The 20302-nt window shown below is 37.1% G+C and overlaps 1 protein-coding gene across 4 annotated transcripts in view; it reads right to left on the reverse strand.

Moving 5' to 3' along the window:
* Positions 1 to 986: 986 nt before the first annotated feature.
* The window catches only part of LOC132121970 (microtubule-associated protein tau-like), a 35605-nt gene continuing 16289 nt past the window's right edge, over positions 987 to 20302 (reverse strand). Inside the window, exons 3-15 of one of the 4 annotated variants that reach the window (XM_059531739.1) lie at positions 15861 to 15938; positions 15350 to 15418; positions 14590 to 14610; positions 10565 to 10599; positions 10297 to 10425; positions 8703 to 8778; positions 8325 to 8584; positions 7973 to 8065; positions 6890 to 6982; positions 5265 to 5346; positions 5027 to 5133; positions 4432 to 4576; positions 3311 to 3451 (exon numbers count right to left, since the gene is read on the reverse strand). In XM_059531739.1, the coding sequence (XP_059387722.1) occupies positions 3447 to 3451; positions 4432 to 4576; positions 5027 to 5133; positions 5265 to 5346; positions 6890 to 6982; positions 7973 to 8065; positions 8325 to 8584; positions 8703 to 8778; positions 10297 to 10425; positions 10565 to 10599; positions 14590 to 14610; positions 15350 to 15418; positions 15861 to 15938 (1193 nt within the window). In that variant the 3' untranslated portion in view covers positions 3311 to 3446. Of the gene's footprint in view, positions 3452 to 4431; positions 4577 to 5026; positions 5134 to 5264; positions 5347 to 6889; positions 6983 to 7972; positions 8066 to 8324; positions 8585 to 8702; positions 8779 to 10296; positions 10426 to 10564; positions 10600 to 14589; positions 14611 to 15349; positions 15419 to 15860; positions 15939 to 20302 lie in introns of all 4 variants that reach the window. The other 3 variants (XM_059531740.1, XM_059531741.1, XM_059531742.1) reach the window with 3 other exon arrangements.

The raw sequence follows: 20302 nt of genomic DNA on the forward strand, positions 1-20302 counted from the left end.
TATTTGTTAAATGATTATATAAAATGGCTTTAACTTATTGACTATTTTAAGCTGTCAATGCTGTTTTACCTGAAAAATAAAGGGTTTAAAAGCGCTATTTGATTACGGTTTCAAAAATCTAAACCGCTTTTGATGATATACAAACCCTTGATACATCCTATATTATCTTTGATCAATTTAATAGCTCCTGTTTGTCTTTGTACTTGGGGCCCAAATTAATTAGGTGTACTGAATTTTAGTTTAGACAAAAAAAAAGGGTTTATTAAAAGTTAAATTAAATGTTTACTTAGGTTTGCTCTTTTATTTTATTTTTTACTCTAATACTGGGTTGGTGGGGGGCATCACACTTATATTTTATCTATAAATGTGTACACTGAAAAAGATAAATGAAAAAACAATTCTTCCCACAGGAGTTAATATTTTTGTCTCAGATTCTACATGGACATTATTTTAGGCCAGGACACAAACAGGCAGCTGCATCGGGGAGCAAGGGGGGTCTATTTTTTAGCCTACTTTTTTGGAATGATGAACAGTGAGACCAAAAATATGTATTAAGAAAGTGAACTGGGTCAGTTTTGATTTCATGTTCACTTGAACAAGAAATTTTTCATGCTAAATTATCCTTCTAAGCGCTCTGAATTCTGGTTTAAAGGGATAGTTCAGCCAAAAATTCTGTGATAATTTATTCACCCTCAAGTTGTTCCAGATCCGTAGTTTTTTCTTTAGCTGAGCACAAAAGACATTTTAAAGAACGTAGGTAACCAAATAGTTTGGTAGCCATTGTTTTTTCCCCATCCAGTAAAGGTCTATAAATGGCTTCCAGCAACTGTTTGGTTACCAACCGTCTTAAAAATATTTATATTCAGCAGAAGAAAGAAATTCCTACAGGTTTGGAAATTGAGGGTGAGTCAATGACAGCATTTAAATTTTTTTGGTGACCTTTCATTTTAAGCTAGTTAAGTCATAAAAACAAAAGAATCAAGACATTTGATTAATATCCTTTATTTCCAAATTCACATGTACATCAACAAGAATCATTGTAAAACAGTTATTATTAAAACACACGAACAATATTGACAACCAAAGTTCCCAAGCTAAAATTTACAACTGCAAAAATGGTGTATGGAGTCAATGTCAACAGGATGGCAAAACTGCACCCAGAACCATGTCGAAGGTTGTAGAGTGAGACATTTAAACCAAAGGACCGACTGACTTTCTTTTCCCCTTCCTGTCCGCTGAACACTCACTTCCCCTCTCATCACAACATCAAAACCGTAACAAACAGCTTATCCCATATCCAAACTCTCTCGACCTTCCCAAAAACACCCTAGTCAGAAAACGTTCAGAAACTTGTTGCCAATTCATGTTAAAACTCAGCATGCAGATTAAAATGTCGCAAGCATGGCTTCTGAACTCCTCTGCTTATTTTTTTTTTAAGTCTCTTCAAGTCCTTATACAAACATACAGTCATAAACATACGATAAACATACATTAAATATCTAATGGTAGTTACACGGCTCCATCTCCAACACAAATAAAACAGGGATCGCCGTCTGAGTAGTGCTCTTTTCCACTACTGTCTACATAGATTCCTAATAAGCACATCAGCGATTATGGGATATACGCAAGTATAAGAGGCAACGCAATATCTCAGGCTGCTTACATGAAATGCATGCAAGGAGCAAAGATCATGTGGAGTGGTTCAAAGCTCATTAAACATTCTGTGATAGTGCAGGGGAGAGAATTTAAGCCATATGACTGGCTGAGGTCATTACATCATCGTTCAGTAAAACAGAAGACCTTGACGTAACATTTTACAGCTATAAAGTGGAAGCGGATGATGTGGTCACGTGACGGATCGAAGTTGAACGGCATGCTTGTGCTCGAGTGACGCTTTCTGTGAAGAATACAATACTTGTTATAGTTTATGTCACCAGAAAATGTATAATACACAACAGCTTGGCAATTCATCTCATCAGAGAAATGAGAAACTGTTGGCAGTATTATGGAGGAAGTTTACAGGTGCATAGGTTGTTTTTCCATAAGATACTTTAAATAGCGTTCAGATTTCTCACATGCAACCTGTTATTAATAAAACAATAACACTTTACAATGACGTCAGTCAATGCATTTTGAATCAAACTAAAAGAAACGTTTTTTACAGCAATTTTTATTCCAGGTCAACTTATTTCCTATTGTTCGTTGTTAGTAAATAAATGTTAAAATGCATTAGTATATGTAGAAATGAACATTTATCATGATTAATAAATGCTTTAAAAGTATAGTTGATTATTATTTCATGAGTCTAATTCCAACAACATGAACCTCATTGTAAAATGTTACTAATCAAACTGTCCTAAACAGCAGACATGTCCAACTTGGTTGAAACACATAGCTACAATTTTATGTTTGTTAAAAAATATAAATGGAAGGTAAATGTTCTGTTAGTTGCCAAGCTAGAAAACAAGCAAACAAACAAAAGGGAGGCATTTTCAATTAAGACTGCCAGTAGGCACACAAAAAAAGTGTTTTCATTTTATAAACATCCCATATTCATCCACAGAATAATACTGTAAGAGACGTTTCCTTATGAAGCACTCTGAATTTCATGGCCATTTTAGAAAGAGATGTAGACTTTTTAAACAGCGTTGTTATGCACCTGTTTTTCTTCACATAAGCCTTGCAAATCCTTTCAAACACAAACTGTGGGGCTTTAAGTTTCTTTCTTTCTCAAAGTCAAGATACAATGCTCTAATTTTCATTTTAAGCCCTACTAAGCGACTTAAATATTCATAATCTCAATCTAATTTTAGCCTGATTTAAAAATGAGAACAATCCTCTCTGAAAATAAAAACGGGTTCTGTATGAACTGTCCTAAATCCAGTAGCTACCAAAAAACGGCATCATGCATAAGGAAATATATAATGGTCAACAAAAACCATACAAATACACAAACGTAATTTTGTGCAATTAAATCAAGTAAACGGAGGGCAGTCAGAGGACATTTCCAGTTGTTAAAAATGTCCACCGTGGGCGTGGAGGACGAGGCAAATTCAAAAAGTTCAAAAGCTTCATTGGCCTATAACAAATCTTAAGTATTACAAAATCGAACAGTGACTGCCAAAAGTTACTTGGCGTTGTTTTCTGGGCCACAAAATGACTTTCAGAGAGAGGTTAGAATACCGTCAGGTATGTAGAAGAGAATGGGAAGGGCTGGGGTTGGGGGGCGTGGTTTGGTGGTGGTGTGGTCCAATCACAAGCCCTGCTTGGCCAGCGATGCAGACACCTGGTCAGCGAGGGTGGAAAGCTGCGGGGGGTCTGCCATGTTGATGCTGCCAGAAGAGGAGACAGTGCTCAGGCCATGTGGCGACTCCTCTAGAGACACGATTTCTGCGCCATGGTCAGTTCGCGCTTTGGCCTGCTCACGGAACATCAGTTTGTGCGACTCAATCTGGGAAAAGGAAATGTATATAAACTAGTGACCGCAAATGAAACCTCTGAGGTGAAATTGAGAGTATCCAGCGCTGGTTTATGTTGGTTCACATCAGGCCTGGGATTCTTGAATGCAGATCAAACCTAATTCTGGACTGAATATCTAATGTAATGGTGCTATTACTGGGAGTATTTGAATAATTACTGAATAATTCTTGATGAGTATATCGGATTTAAGAGCCTTGATTTAAGAGTCAAAATGCTGAATAAAAATATACTTAAATGGAGAAATTAATAAAAAATGAAAAAAGGGACAAGGGAGCAGATGAAAAAAAAGTTCTTGCTATTTCTTTTAACAAGGTGATTATTTTTGTCAGTTGTTATTTTGTAATGATGATTTCACATCACTGGGCCAGAAGATGGCACCCAAGATGCATTTCACAAGATACTTTGTGCAAGCTTACAATTACAAGCAACATACAATTTATTTTTAATTCATTCATATGAAACATTTTGTCTTTGTTCATCTGCCATTTTACACTATTTATTAAGTTATTTCTTATTTGCAAATGGACTTATCTAATGATGATTATGATTATTGTTGTTGCCATTCATTTAATTTAAAATTGTTTTTTTAAAGGAAAGACACTCCAGCCATAACCATTTTGTTTCATACACTGTTCAGTTTTGAGAATTTGGCCTATTTTGCTTTTGAATGCTTATTTTATTACACATACAACTATCTATCTATCTATCTATCTATCTATCTATCTATCTATCTATCTATCTATCTATCTATCTATCTATCTATCTATCTATCTATCCTTTAACAAAATGGTTTGTTGTTATATCATTTAATTAATATATATTTAACATTTTATTCTTCAAAACAGAACAATTGTAATACAAATCAGCTATTCACCTGTAGGGTCCCCAAATATATGACAGTAAAGTGCTAGATGGTTTGATGTGGATATCTCCCCCTCTTTGAATACTTACGGGAGTCCTCAATCTTTATCTGGGGGTTGCTGAGGAGGACGGGCTCTGGGGACATACTGGCAGATGAGAGGGTGGGGGTATCAGAGGGGTCTGGGGTGACGAAGCCCTCATCTCGGGGCGTATCTGCCCCTTTCCCCTTCTCTCTCTAGAAACGTACCCCAGAGTGGCATAATGGGTGGTGAAATGAACACCATGGTCAACCAAAACAGAAGGAAACACAAAATGATATGGGTTCAACAAAAAGGAAAATGATGGTAAAACAAAACTAAATAAATAAATATAAAAATTTAACAATGAAACATGAAATGCTTATATTTTTTAAATCCCAGTTTAATATGTAGTCATACACATTCACTCAGAAGCTCACGGAATCCAAACAAAGGACGTTCAAAGAAGTTCAATTAGTTCAGGGGATTTATTTAAACCTGATCTTCCAAGAACTAAATGATTCAAACCCAGAGATCAGCTGAGACAGATTTACACAGACATCTGGTTGTAAAATGATAAAGATTTATGAATGTTCGTATTTGACTTTAGGGTGGAGAGTGAATAATTGGAGTATCATGTCCCATCAGTGGAGGACATGTCGTCTTACCCTCCTGCTGCCTCCTCCAGGTGTGTGTTTAATGTTGTCCATAGATCCGACCTTTGACTGAGCCTTGAATTCAAGCTTCTCAGACCTGATCTCAATGTTTCCTCCACCTTGAAAAGGCAGGAGAAATTCCTCGTGATTTAACTCAACTGAATGCATAATAATTTGCATGCTCTAAAACACTAAGTAAATCAAGTCCAAGGTTTGAGCTGTGGTTGCGTTTGGTATCTGCGTGATTTACCTGGTTTGTGGCGGATGTTGTCTTTCGATCCACACTTTGCCTGCACATTGCTCAGATCAATCTTTTTGTGGAGGATTTGGACCTTTTCAGAAAAAAAAAAAACAAGGGTTTTTACTATTCTTCCAGGTAATTATATAAGATTCTGTTTAATAACATTTGTTAAAATAAAAAAACTGTACACTTTAGTTTAGGGATAAATTCTCTGTATTAAATAGTTGTTTATTAGCATACATATTACTAGCATATTGGCTACTTATTAGTACTGATATAAAGCACATATTAATGCCTTATTCTGCATGAGCATATATTAGAATCCTTAATCCTACCCCAAATCTAAATTTAACTACCTAAGTGTAGTTACACTTCGGCGCAAGTCACAGTTAGTTAGCATGAGAATTGGCCCCCAAAGTAAAGTGTGACCGAAGAAACTATAGAAAATGCCAGACAGTTGCAAAAGTACAACTGGTCAGTAGCCTTTGGAGTCCCCTGAACATGAAACACCCTCTTGGTGGTTTGGTTGTAAAACCAATTTGTTTTTATAGAGATGTAATCTCACCTCAAATGATGATGAACCACAACCCCTTCATTATTTTAGATGGTCATCGGTCTACTAAACTAATTTGTTCTTCACTTTAGACCATAGATTGAGGAGACAGCATGAGAACAGTACAATTGTGTACCATCCTTGCTCCCAAAAATAGAAGCGATGACCTCATAGCCACAGCTGTTGGGTTTTTTTTCTGTATAAAAAGGCCTGTGTCTTTAGGGTGAAGTCAGCTCTCAGCTCTAGCCAACTGCTCAGCATAAAGCAGTACAACAAGACCCCTCTGTGCTAAAGAGCTGATGTCCTTCAACAGAAGATGAGTGCAACTCATCTTGAGTGCGTAAGGATCTCTACGGATCAGCCGCTTGCACTTTTAATCAGTGTTCTGACTCTCCTTAATGACAGGTTGGTTGGCATTAAGGGTTTGGATTTTAGTGGTGGTCTGGTCATCTGTTTTTTTAAGGAGATAGGCTTTCCTCAAAGTCAAAATCAGTCTTATATAGGAAATTGAAGTATGTGAGCTTTCTGTTTTATGTGCAGTGTACTGCTTTGAATGTCAATGCCACAGAACCATCTTTGTTCTTCTGAGTAAATGCTTAAACATAAATATTCACAATGAATTGATACTGTTTTAGGAGGTTTTGCGGTGAGGTGAAACAATTTAATAAACCACCAGAAAACACAGAATTTACGAGATTTAGAGGGTGAGTGATCATAAAGTCCAGGCTAAGAAACCATTCAGTACTTACCCTGCATTAATATAAAACACATTTAGAATAAGTGATTTATATAAATGTAATCTTTAAAAACACTAATGTTTTAATAAATAACATGTAATCTCAATACGAATATCCATCTTTAATATTGTACATTATGATGATGTGATGCCAAATTTCACTTTTAGAATTTAAAAGCACTGATTTTATATGTTATGCATTTAGACAAAAGCGATAGATCGGTTAGTGGCCAAATTGGCTAATTAGTATAAGCCACAATTGGAATATCGGTGCGTCCTCACTATTAACGTCTCTTTAGTATGATTTTTGGTTAAACACCAACAAACGGGCCCCTGTTTACTCACATTTCCACCTCCAGGTAAATGTTTGATATTATCTTTGGAACCACATCTAGACTGCACGCTACTTAAGTCCAACTTCTGATCGAGAATTTGAACCTGAAAGAGTGAACAGTTTGGGGAAGAGAAGGAGTTATCTGTATTTTTAGCTCGGGACCAGAGAGGAAAGGCTTAGGAAAGGCTTTTTAGACCATGAAAGTGCAGGTGTTTGTGACTTTGACAGGGTAGATGGAACAGGGCTTCCAAATTGCTAATCCCAAGGTTTCCACAAATGGTCATAACTTCAGGAAGAACCAAGACAGAGGGTGTTGAGTTCATCCTATAGTTACTCACACTGCCACCTCCCGGTACATGTTTCAAATTGTCTTTGGAGCCACACTTTGACTGGACATTACTGAAGTCCACCTTCTGATCGAGAATTTTTACCTGAAAGAGTGTAGAAATCAAGGAAAAGAAGAGTTACTTTTTTGGGTGAAGCCAAACCAGAAACCTTCTGATAAAACCTAAAAAGTACTTTTACTTTTAACACTTCGGAAGTCATACAGTAATTTTAACTTCATGAGGAACATCTCAAGTCATTAAGGGATGGCTGGGAGTTTGATTAGTCTTGATTTTCATCTATCAGTAGTAAGGAATGAAAGTATAATAGTACATTTAGGAGTGAACCGGGTCTGGATAATCTTTTACCCCAATGTAACTTACATTGCCACCTCCGGGTGTGTGTTTGATATTGTCTTTGGAGCCACACTTAAAAGGGACATTACTAACATCCAACTTCTCATCAAAAATGTGTACCCGTTTAAAGCAAACGTTCGGAAGTTTTCAATGAACAAAAATACCAAAATGGTTCCCTGATTCTCATGAAGCATATTATAAAGTGCTTTCCCAAAATAGACTTGGAATGGCATATATTTTAAATTGTATGCACAACTGGATAGTTACCATACTTGGGACATGTAACCATTACAATACCTTGAGATAATTAGTCAGTTCTCACTGTACAGTATAATTCTTTGCTAACATTTGGCAAGCAGTGATAGTTTACTAACAATGTTGAGATGTCAAATACATTTTGGTGATAATACTCACATTTCCACCTCCTGGCATATACTTGAGGTTGGCTTTGGAGCCACACTTGGACTGAACATTACTGAAATCCACCTTCTGATCAAGAATTTGTACCTGTGAAAGGAAGAACATTGGGAGAGTTGACTTGAAAGCTCATTTTAGCTAATTAATTTCAGCTGAAATTAATTGCACAGCCAATCCAATTAAACTTAAAAACTTAAGTTGTTGCCATTTATATATATATACATTTTAGATATTTTTAAAGTGCAAAAATGTTTCACATACTTCAACATAAAAATGTGATTTTAACTGGATCTCAAACATGCAATGCTGCAAAGAGAACATTCAAGTGAATCAACTCAAGATGAATTACCCTGCCGCCTCCAGGCTGGTGCTTCAAGTTGTCAGTGGAGCCGATTTTGGATCGTACGTTCTTCAGATCAGGGAGGGGGGCAGCGGCCGACAGTGATGTGGGCGAGCGGTTCTTTGGAGATTTAGGGGTAGAGCGAATCACTGCGACCTTCTTGATTTCATTTCCTGTGCTTGGAGGCTTTCCACCCGCAGCCTTGCTGGCAGGGGATTTGGGAGTGCCGGGGCTGCTGTGCCCACTGGTCTCCGGGGTCTTAGGAGAGTCTGGGAAACAGTATCGCGTTATGTACATGGCAATAATCTCATAATCAAATCTTCCATTCATCAAAAATATATACAAGATTGATTCCTAGAAACTCCTTTGTGAAAGAAACTCAATTACCTTTTCCATTTTTGGCAACCGCAGTCATGGCAGGAATCTTTGTTCCGGCAGCATGAGGTCTACTGCTACTAGGAGCCTGGAGACACACAGATATAATATAGAGGAAAAGCAACAGAAATACACTAATAATTAGATATTATATTCAATTATAGATAACAAACCTGCTAATGTATTTTTTTTTGTCACATTGGTGTACAATTAAATCTCTTTTAGAACTAGATTTTATTTTTATACCCTTGACTAAGTTCTTTGAAAATAATAAAAACACTAATAATATTTAGTTAATTAATGAATTAAATATTCAAAATTTCAATATTTATTGTGTAAAACTAGTTGAGTATCCAATTTTCACACATTATCACATCTGTATTAACCAAAAATCTTTAGTTAGTGTAAAATGAGTTTACCAAGAAGAAAACTAAAAAAGAGCTTGAAATAAGTTAAAGAAGACAAGAGATAATTATCACTTTTGACAATATATTACCAATAAAGATTTAATTTTCTCTAATTATGCAAAAGCTGTAAAATATTATTTAAGGAGCCAAATGCTATACTTGCCTTAAGACAAAGAAGTTTGCCATTTTTATTAAAAAAAATGTATCACTGAATGACACTGTTAGCATATTAAAATGGCAATTCTCTAGCAAGACATGTACACCCACTGTTGAACATTACTCGACAAAAGCACTCATATTTTAAGAAGCATTCATAAAACAAATTAGGAAAATTAATTATTGGCCTAATAGCATGTTTGTCTGCTCAAACATACAGTTTTCTAAAAGCACAATCAATAATTATGAACCCATCCACCGGAAGCACGTAACAGAGCTGCAGCTGAAGTTATGCAGTACAACCATTCTATTCATGCTGACTATTTTCAGCCGTCAGTGTTGATGCTGTATCCTAAATCAAAGTTAACATCAAAGATGTGTGAATAAGATGTTGGTCAGTTAGTTGGAAGAGAGCAAAAGTTGCCATTCATCACAACAGACAGTGGACAGGCTGCCAGCAAAACAGATGCAAAGTTAAAGGAATACTCCACCCCAAAATTTAAATTTTGTCATTAATCACTTACTCCCATGTCGTTCCAAACCCATAAAAGCTTTGTTCATTTTCAGAATACAATTGAAGATATTTTGGATGAAAACCGGGAGGCTTGTGACTGTCCCATAGACTGCCAAGTAAGTTACACTGTCAAGGTCCAGAAAAGTATGAAAAGCATCGTCAGAATAGTTCATCTGCCATCAGTAGTTCAACCGTAGCGTTATGACGCGACGAGAATACTTTTTGTTTGCAAACAAAAATAAAGTTTCTTTTCATTTTTCGCAGTCTCCTCTGTGTCACTCCATATCACTCAAACTGCCTAAGCTCTTCTTTGTCAGCCGCGCCACAAGGATGCGCTGTTTTCCTTCAAAGGGATTGTTGAATTAGGTCGTTACTTTTTTCCGAAGATGAACAAAGCTTTTACAGGTTTGGAATGACATGGGGGTAATTGAGTAATGACCAAATTTTCATTTTGGGGTGGAGTATCCCTTTAAAGCACTCTTCACAGAAGCAACAGGTCACAGGGTCCGACACCAGCAGCTGTACTCACTCTTGTCCTGGTTTCTTTGGGCCAAGAACTGGAGGAAGACACTAAGGGAGATCTACTAGAGGAGGTCTTTTTGGGGATGGAGGAAGGTGTTTTATGGAATGAAGGTCTGACTTTACTGTTTTTAGGGGTCTTTATATAAAGAGCAAAACAGTAGATGAAAACTCCATTTAGTACAGATAGCGACAGAAAGCAAAATAAAAGGCAGAAAAAACTATAATGAAAATGGAAGAGAACAGAAAGAATATGCCAAAACGCTATTAGCACTCACCCTCTTCTCAGTATCACCATTCGTCTTGGACTGAGCTGTGAAGGACCAAAAAATGCACCAATATGAATACAATCAATACATCAGAAATAGCATGTGAACAAATGTGTTGCTAAAGCTAGTGAGCTGCCTAACCATTACTAGATCACTACTAAACCTCACAAGGGACTAATCTGTAACATTAAAGACTCAACTCACAATCGATTTCAATGTGGTGTGATGTTAACATTGCTAATAAGGCGACACAAATACAAAGCACATACTGGATAAAATAGTTTGTTACTGAATCAAATGTTTTTCGTTTATTCTCTAACCTGGCCTGCCATCTTGGATTTTCCCTTTCCTTTTCCATGAAGGATATAAATAATGTTACTTCAGAATTAGAAAGCCTACTTAAAATGTTTACGGTAATGCATATAGCCTTTTTCTGCAAGCGTCTGAAAAAATGAGCGCGTCTGATTTCACTCCCCTTGTGACACTGCAATCTGTAAATTTCCACCCACGGCGCCGTCATTTTTATTTCGCAAGCGACAACGATGTACAATTCTAATGCCATGGCGAAAGTTTGAGCAAAACATGCTAACTGTTCTGTCGTTGGCTGCACAGACGAGCACAGAACACTATTTAGAGTCCCAGCCTCAGATTACAGAGAGACAACAGAGCAATGGATTTATTGATTTATTTACTGTATATTACACTGCTTCCACACAGATCTAAAATAAACTTGATTTATTTCCCAGCTGTTTTAACTTCACAGACATAACCAACTGTTTTTGTAACTCGTGTGTTTTTAACGTAAACTTGTGTGTTAATGAGAACTTAGTTTAGTACTCACATGCTGTGACAGCAGCTTTCTGTATGTGTGCACTCAGAAAACCGTATACAAGAAGTTTAAACTAATATGGTTTAAAACGCATGATTTTCACCGCAATGAACATGATAATCATCACCAAAACAGATGTTTTTAGCAGGTATGAGCTGTAATGGTGCAGCTCTATTCTGGAAAAGGGGGCGGGGTGCAGCAGCTCATTTGCATTTAAAGAAACAGGCACAAAAACAGTGCGTTTCTGCTTCCACTCAAAATAATATAATAAATGATCTGGGGGGTATTTTTAGCTGGACTTCACAGACACATCCTGGGGACACCATAGACTTATTGTTAAAAGAGGCATAATATGTCTCCTCTAAAAAACAATTGAGAAACATAAGCTGTAAAAGAAAGTGAGGGGATCTGTTAAAGCAGCGCTGCAACACATGGTGTTATGAACACATGCAAGTAACACGTTCATGCACACAGACATGCCAAACTGAATTAATTGAAACATGGCCAGCAAACATGGATTTCATCAATCGGCACAAAACAGGCTGCAAGACCACCGGAGGGAACAAAAGAATGACAGATTGAGACAGAGTGACCAAAAAAGGACGACGTGTAGCAAACAATTGCAGGACAACAGATCGTTCTCCTCAGCACGCTGTTCATTTTGGAGGAAGTTTTTCATAGACAGGAAGTGGTGCATAGCTAAGCAGCTCTGTAAAGAATAGGTGGAGGCAAACCAAGAAAGAGACACTGCAGTTTATCTGGACAGACCTTTGAACTGAGCCACCGGCACCAAGGATTTTCTTGCCGTGGAGACGTTGACACCTTTTGGACAGCCAACTGTGCTTGCAGAGGGAGGAGTGGCTTCTGTCTTTCCTTCATCTTCGGCGGTAACGATAATGCTGCGATCAACTTCTGATAACATAGCATCAGCTTTCTCCTGCACTTCTCCCGTTGCTTCCATGTGTTCATGAGGTAGAGTTTTGGAAACAATATGTTCTTTCGTTTCAGAAGCTGCATATTCATCAAGTGTCGCCTGAGCCCTGCAGGCCCATGCAGGAAGCGTTTCTTCTTCAACATTGCTCTCGTTGCCGTAAAAAGACAGTTCTTCCTCTTCCTGGAGGGTCTCACTGTAAGGAGCCGTGGCTTCTACAGTCCTCTCCCTGACGGATGTCAGGTCTTCCAGGGCGGTGCTGCGAACCAGGAAAGCCACAGGTGGCTCGTTCTCTAGAGACAGGCTCCTGGTGCGGTCTGGACTGACGGCTGTCCGCCGATGAAGGGAATGGACCGGTTGTCCAGACCAGCTACTTCTGAGGAGGTCTTCGTCCTGCTCTAGTATTCTCTGGGGGTCTACACGGTTCCAGTCCGAGTGTTGATCATAACCATCTGATGAAAACCCTGCTGCTAAAGCTGAAAACAAAGCCGCTTTTGCCTTTCACTAATGCACGTCCTATTCACCATGGACAGAGATTGGTCAGAAGATTTACAGAAACCAAAGACAACATCTATATCACTCTTCTAAAGGAAGCTGTCACTTGATGAGGAGGGAACAAAAACACTTGTGGTGACAACCGTAGAGGAAAGACAACGGGCATAACAAACTGGTTTGCTGGCCTTTGTTAACATACAAAACAAACAGCTGTGATGAAACCCGGACTTCACACTAAACACAGGAATATGAGCTGATAGGTACAATTGAAGAGCAAGATTGCTTGCAAAAAGTGTTTTTTTTTTAAACATGAAGGGGATGGACTTGGAAGCATGTTGTTTTTGTGTCATAAATCCAGAGAAAAAGAAGTACACTTTAGCATACTTTATTTAGTATTTATTGTGGAAATGACATCCGTTAAAATAATATAGTTGTAATGTTTATTTTATGTTATTTACAATTAAATAAAAATGTATTATAGTTTAAGTATGGAATAATTGATGACGGGCCATTGAATTATAAGGGAAAAAAATGCACACTCGAGGTGGTGATGCAGCCACGAAGGGTGTGCATTATTTTTCTAATAATTCAATGGAACGGAGTCATTTATTCTGCTAATACTCGCTCTCTCTCTCTCTCTGTGTGTATCTGTCGCTCTCGCTCTCTTTCTAATAACTCAATTAATAATTGCATTAGAATGCTATCAATAGCTAATGCCTCCATTACCAGGTTTAAAATTATGTTTGGTACTAGCAAAAGAGGCCTTTGATGAAATGTGGAAGAAATAATCCTACTCACAATAGCGATTTAAGTACAAAAACCGGATGAAACCCTTTAAATAAATCATCGGATCGATGTGTGGTAACCGTAGTATAAGCGGAATAATCGACTCCGGACCGTTGAATTATTAGAAAAATAATGCACACCCGAGGTGGTGATGCGGTCGCGAAGCGGAAGCCCGTCTTCAATTATTCCTTACATATTAAATGCAAGTTCTTCTTGACCAACTAAATTAAGTATTATTTCATAATTCTACTGTCTTTGAAATATGGTTACTGATAAGCATTCATGATAACAACAATATATGCATATGTCATGTAAACTGCAACATAAAAAAAGTGCAACTTTTTATTGTAATTAATGTAATATTGTATAGTCAAGATATCAAAATAAGTGTTATCTCTTTTAAGCATGCCAAAAAATTTAGTTAACTTACTTTTAGTAAGTAGTCTTAAGAAACAATGTCATGAAAATGTGCTTTTTTTATTCTTATTATATAAATAGAGGTTTTTAAAAATATACTTCAAAGATTTCAAGTGCACTTCTTTTCCACAACTATAGCAATTAACAAACAAACACGCCTCCCTTCTGTCATTGGCAGGTTAAAACAGAAACAGTCCCCCCCCCCCAAACTTCCACCACTGGTTGAACTTAACAGTTTACTAAATAAACACAGCAACAGTGTTGGCACTGCGTTTTCACAACCAATGAATGCTTCTATACTATTTAATTCTACACATTTAAGAGAAAAATGATTGCAGTCTGGTCTTTAAAAGCACCTAGCTGCTCCTGATTATTAAAATAAAATTGACATAAGGTATCTTGGTGAATTCACAAAACTAAATAACCAAGATCCAGATCAGTGAGCTGGAGTACTACCAGACAAACATTAATAAAAAACAACCAAAAAAAAAAACGACGAGATCATAGCATATTGGCTATTCTACAAAGCATGACACTAATATGGTTGTTGTGAAAGAGAAAAAAATTGAACTTTACCTGCAGGTGCTGTTCCTCCAGCTTATTAATTATCAGGATATATAGCAAACAGAGAGAAAAACATAAAGGACAACATTAGAGAATAACATAGCATATTATTTCAGCCACAAAGATGGACTATAAACACTATAACCTAGCATGAAATCACACCATCAATATACTAGACTCCATTTCAAAAGCAACAAATACTTGCAATTAAAGCATTGTGACCTGTGAGAGGCTGAGATGCTTTTTGGCACAAAGCATTAATTCCAGACATGGCATAACATCACACCTACCCTGGCTAAGGCAGCTGAGCTCTCTGAGGTCTTTGTGACTAATCGCATAGGAACTAATCTGAGAATGGTGCTGGAGTCTCACCCGAGTATATTTTGATTTAAAAGCCAGAAACCTGTCAGCATGCCTCAGCAGTGATGTCAAAATCAAACTGTGTGCTTGCAGACATGCATATTACCTTACACTTTACAAATCACCCTGTTGTAAGCATAACATAAAAAGGATTTTGAAGCAAGAAATGGCAATTTAAAACAACTGCTTCCAAGATGGCATTCTTGTTACCAGTAGGCCTACTTCAAACAGAAGCAAATGCATCCTGCAGGAATTAAATATGCAACAAATCAGAAAAAAAAACGCTGTAAAAAATGAGAAGCATTAGGATGTAAGGCACAAAGGCATCCGCATAAATTAAAGCACAGAAGGGCAGTCAAGCAAAGCATGTCGGTCAAAAGAGGCAGCAGTCGATGGAGCAGAAGATCCATACCACTCGTCATTTCCACTACAGGCTGGCACTGATCCTCTTTCTCTTCCTGTTTTGAATCCCGGGGGCTCTCTAAAAAAACAGTCATTTGAACAGTTCACACACCAAGCTACTAAAGAAAGCCCAGGTTTACTTGTGAAAGTGAAGCTGCTGTTAAAGTCAAAAAGCAAGCCAGAAATGAAAGGTTTAGCTTCACAGCTCAGCTGCAGTGAGACTTTAGTTGGGTTCCAAAGTGCTCTGCTGAAAGGAAAGAACTAGATGATAAACTCACACGAGCACTACGACAAAATCAATTCAAAAGGTGAAAAGCATGTTGCAAACAAGCCTGGTCTTAAACTCTGTATATTTATCAAAGCATAGTTAGTAAAAGGCAATCCATTACATAAGTACAAATAAATACTTAAAAAAAAAAACCTTGGTTAACTTTGTGCTCAATAAAAAAGGCCATTTGAAAGGGAAAGGGAAGACGAAATGCATTTCAAAGCATCTTTATTATATGTGCAGCAATGCATACCACATTGCTGTTGCTCAGCAGAGGAGGTGCCTTCAGCATTACTGTGCTCAGCATCCACCTGTTCTTCTGAAAACTCCTCTGGGAGAGAGAATGGTGGTTAAAAAAAACACATAAGTCACAACTAATGTGGAGTTATCAGTTATTCAGGACAATCAGTAATCATAGAGACAAGTTTAAAATCTGTAAAGTTTTTTCAATTTGACATAATAGTCGTCTTAATTGGCAAAAATAACAAGTTTACACAGGTAACAAAATGTGAGGTTTTAGCTGGTCTATGAGACCTCAGTATTTCCCTGCAACTGGGTCTCTGAACTTGGTTGGAAAAAAAATATATATATTATTCAGTTATGTAAGGACACCTGTAAATTTAAAAACGCACTGCTAATTTTACTGTCAAATAAAATATATGGGGAGAAACAGAGGGCATTTGACTGTACTGGCATAAAAGCAACAACCCCGCAGTGCTGGAAAGTAACTGCTTGTTAAACTAACAAGAAACATTGTTTCTCCAAAAGAAATTTAGCTTTACAAAAAAACATTGGCATTCAAACAGTATAAATCAGAGGTGCGGAAACTTTTACTATGGGTGCTGTGGGCCAAAAGTAAAAGCTGTATTATATCCAACTATTTCATAAAATGTACAGTATAAACATGAAGATATGAAATAGAAATTTAAGGTCATCATGGGTCAGCAGCACTGGCCTGTAGACCCTGGTTTGGGCTTCTCTGGTTTAAACTTCAAAAAGAGATACTTCAAAAAGTAGACTGCATTACACACTGATTCATATGCACCTCCTCACACGAGGGGCGTTCTGTTTTACTGAATGTTACTGTTCGAGTCTACTGCATTTTTGTTGGTGTAATCATACCATTCTTATTTTTTTCACAAGAGTATGCGTTAAGAAAGTTGAAAATGCGTTATTGAAGCTGACTTCTAAAGGTTAAAACATTTTTTACACAAAACTAAATTAACTTCAACAAAAAAATAAATAAAATCCAGGATGATAGCTGAAGACAAAGGGATCATATAGATCACAATAACGGAGTATAGTACCATTTGATTGCTGCATAATTGGATGACACTGGTGAAAACATCCATGAAATGCTCTGATGACAATTGACTATTATTCAAGTTAGTTTTTTTTTAATGTGCAATACTGTTAAACTATAAAAACAAGCAAAACATGTCAACAAGTTTAAAAACAAGAAATATTTTTCACGTTTATAGTTATAGCATAGTACACGTAGCAAGGTTGTTTTTTTAAAGAATAGAATAAAAAAAGAAATACTACCCTTTCTGGAAAATCACCTGTAAATTACCACTTACGAGATCATGTATGAACTTGAACTTTTGAGAGATACTGTTAAATTCGTTAAACCTTTGCTTGTGTGAGAGCAGCTAATGTTTAATAATGTGCTTCTAGAGCCACTACTAGCTTTACTATCTCTAACATACTCACTCTCTGCTGTGCCAATGCAGTACATGTCATTTTTTGGTGACACATACTCTGAGTAGTGTTTCCTCCTTGTGTGTGGCATTACAGGAAGAGCAAAAGGGGAGAAAGTGTGCACTAGTGAAGGCTGTAAACTAGGGAAATATAAACCACGCACTAAAGAATGCAGGGGGTCACAGAGGAAAAAAAGAGAGTGTTATGGTCCCATTTATGGCATGTGAATACATACAACACAATGGAAGACTCTGTGGTAAGCTGGCAACTTCACAAAAGACTGAAAAGTCAATACCACCACTATGTTCCTTTCTTCCATACACATGCTTGGAGATCAGTGATTGGCTGTGGTTTTAAATAAGTGACTACATTTACAAAATGCTGTGTTCTCCAAACAAAAAACAAACGAAAAAAGCCCGATTTTCCCAGGACTATATTGCAACATCATTAAATTAAATGAATAGTTCACCCCCCCCCCCCCCCCCCCAAAAAAAAATATAGTCAGGTCATCTCAGTTTATTCCTGAAAATGAGAGCCCAAACAGCTGATAAAAAAATCACAATAATCCACAAGTAGCCTAATCCACAACCCTCCAGTTCATCAATTAAAAAACAAATCATGCATTAATGCATTTTCAAATGCAAAAATCCCCATAATCAATAATAATGCTTCCTCCAGTGACCAAGTCCATCCTCTGTTGTCTTCTTACATCAAAATTCACCCACATGTTTGTTTATAGCCATTTTGGCTTTTTTTATGCATATTTCTCTCGTGATTCAGACAATGTTTTTTTCACTGGAGAATATTATGTAAAGAGTGGTGTGGATTACTTGTGGATTATTGTGATGTTTTTGTGATGTCAGCTGTTTGGGCTCAAATATTCAGTCTCAGAGGTTTTCATCCCTGGAAATGCCCACCTGTGAAAGTGCTCTTTCACTTTTTCAACCTGTGTCGCCCTCACAGTTTCATGATATTGTTTCTAGTATGAAATCTTCTGTTTGTTCTTCTGATGTTTTGCTTACTTATATTTTTAAGGAGGTGTTTTCATCTCTGAATCCAGTTGTGACCGCCATTGAAAATAGTTAATTGGTCAATGGGGTGGTACCTACTAATTTCCAACATACTACAGTACAGCCACTGTTAAAAAAAGAAACTCACTTAGATTAGCATTACTTGAACAACTATAGACCCATCAGATATCTGCATACCTGAGTGCTTTTAGCATTTTTGACTAATTTCAGTCTGGTTTCAGGGAGCTACATACTACTGAATCAGCTTTGTTGAAGGTTTTAAATGACATCTTACTCACTCTGGATGTAGGTTCTGGCTGTATTTTAGTTTTGCTTGATTTGAGTGAAGCATTTGACACTGTAGATCACAATATTCTTTTACACAGACTAGAACATGTAACTGGGCTTCGAGGCTCTGTGCTGGAGTGGTTTGCCTTTTATCTCAAAGGTAGAACGTTTTCTGTCAAAGTATGGAATTGTTTTTCATCCCATGCCCCAATACATCACATTGTACCCCAGGGCTCCGTCCTGGGTACTCTTGTTTTTATTATATTTGCTTCCACTTGGTCATATTATACAGAGACACAGTTTATCTTACCACTTTTATGCCGATGACACTCATCTCTATAATTTCTAAAATAATAATGGTTCTTTGTCTATCCTGTTTGACTGCCTGTTTGACATAAAATGTTGGATAGACATGAACTTCCTACAGTTAAACAATGACAAAACTGAAATTGTTATCTTCGCCTCACCAGATAGGACCTCTGACATAGTTAATCAGTTTGGTTATTTATCCTTAAATATTCATGACTGTCAAAAATCTTGATATAATTTTTTTCTCAATGTTTATTTTTATTTTAACAAATGATACTGAAAAACAATTATACAGAACAGATAAGAACCCACCCCATCCCAGCCAACCCCATGTAACAGTCAGACCAAAAACAAATATATATATAATAAATACAAATACAATAATAATAATATACAAACATGTACATTAAGAATAATTTTTTAGCAGAAGTGTTCTCAAATCTTGATATAAATTTTTATTCTAATTTGAGTTTCAATAAGCAGATTAGTGCTATTGTTAAAAGTAGTTTCTTTCAGCTAAGATATATTGCCAAAATCAAGATGAAGCTCTCTAAGAAAGATCTTGAAACCGTTATTCATGCTTTTATTACCTCAACATTTAATTATTGCAACTCTTTATACCTGGGTTTGCCTAAATCAACTGTAAATCATCTGCAGATAGTTCAAAACACAGCAGCCAGGCCTTTGACTGGCACTAAAAGTGTCAGCACATAACTCCTGTGTTTGCCTCTCTCCACTGGTTACCGGCTAGGTCCCGGGTTTATTTTAAAATTTTGCTTTTTGTTTATAAAGCTTTACATGGCCTTGCCCCTCAGTACATCAGTGATCTTGTCCCTTACAATGATGAAGAAACAATCACATCTACATCTTGGATGGCCTGAAGGTGAGTATAGCAATTTTTTATTTTGGGGTGAACTATTGCTTTAAGAAACTATAATCTAGTTTTTATTAAACTTTATGCTAGAACGACTGAAGAAATCACAGTAAAGAATGCCAGATGAGTCCATTTTCATTGTGGTGATTGAGTTACTGAACAAGACAACTGTTTATACTTTTGGTGGAGTAGTGAATGAGGGGGTTTCAAATTTGCTCAATGTCCATTGATTGTGCATGCCTTCCTTTGTACCCTGTTGCCTTACAATTTCTGTAACCCAACTGAAAACTGTGAGCTTTTCAAAAGGCTAATGGTCTGCAAAAAAAAACCCACACAAAACCGCACACACATGCAGAAGAAAGCAGGGTGTGTAATGGCGTTGAATTAGTACCAGAGAACGTCCTGAGAGGAGGGTGACCCACATGCCTGGATTACAGCGCGACGCAGCTGCAAAGCCTGGATTGAGGGCCCAGTCAAGCATAGCCTTGTGGTTTATGTAAAGGAATTAAAACA

The sequence above is a fragment of the Carassius carassius genome, chromosome 40 (genome assembly GCF_963082965.1).
Source record: "Carassius carassius chromosome 40, fCarCar2.1, whole genome shotgun sequence".
In the NCBI taxonomy this organism is placed as follows: Eukaryota; Metazoa; Chordata; class Actinopteri; order Cypriniformes; family Cyprinidae; genus Carassius; species Carassius carassius.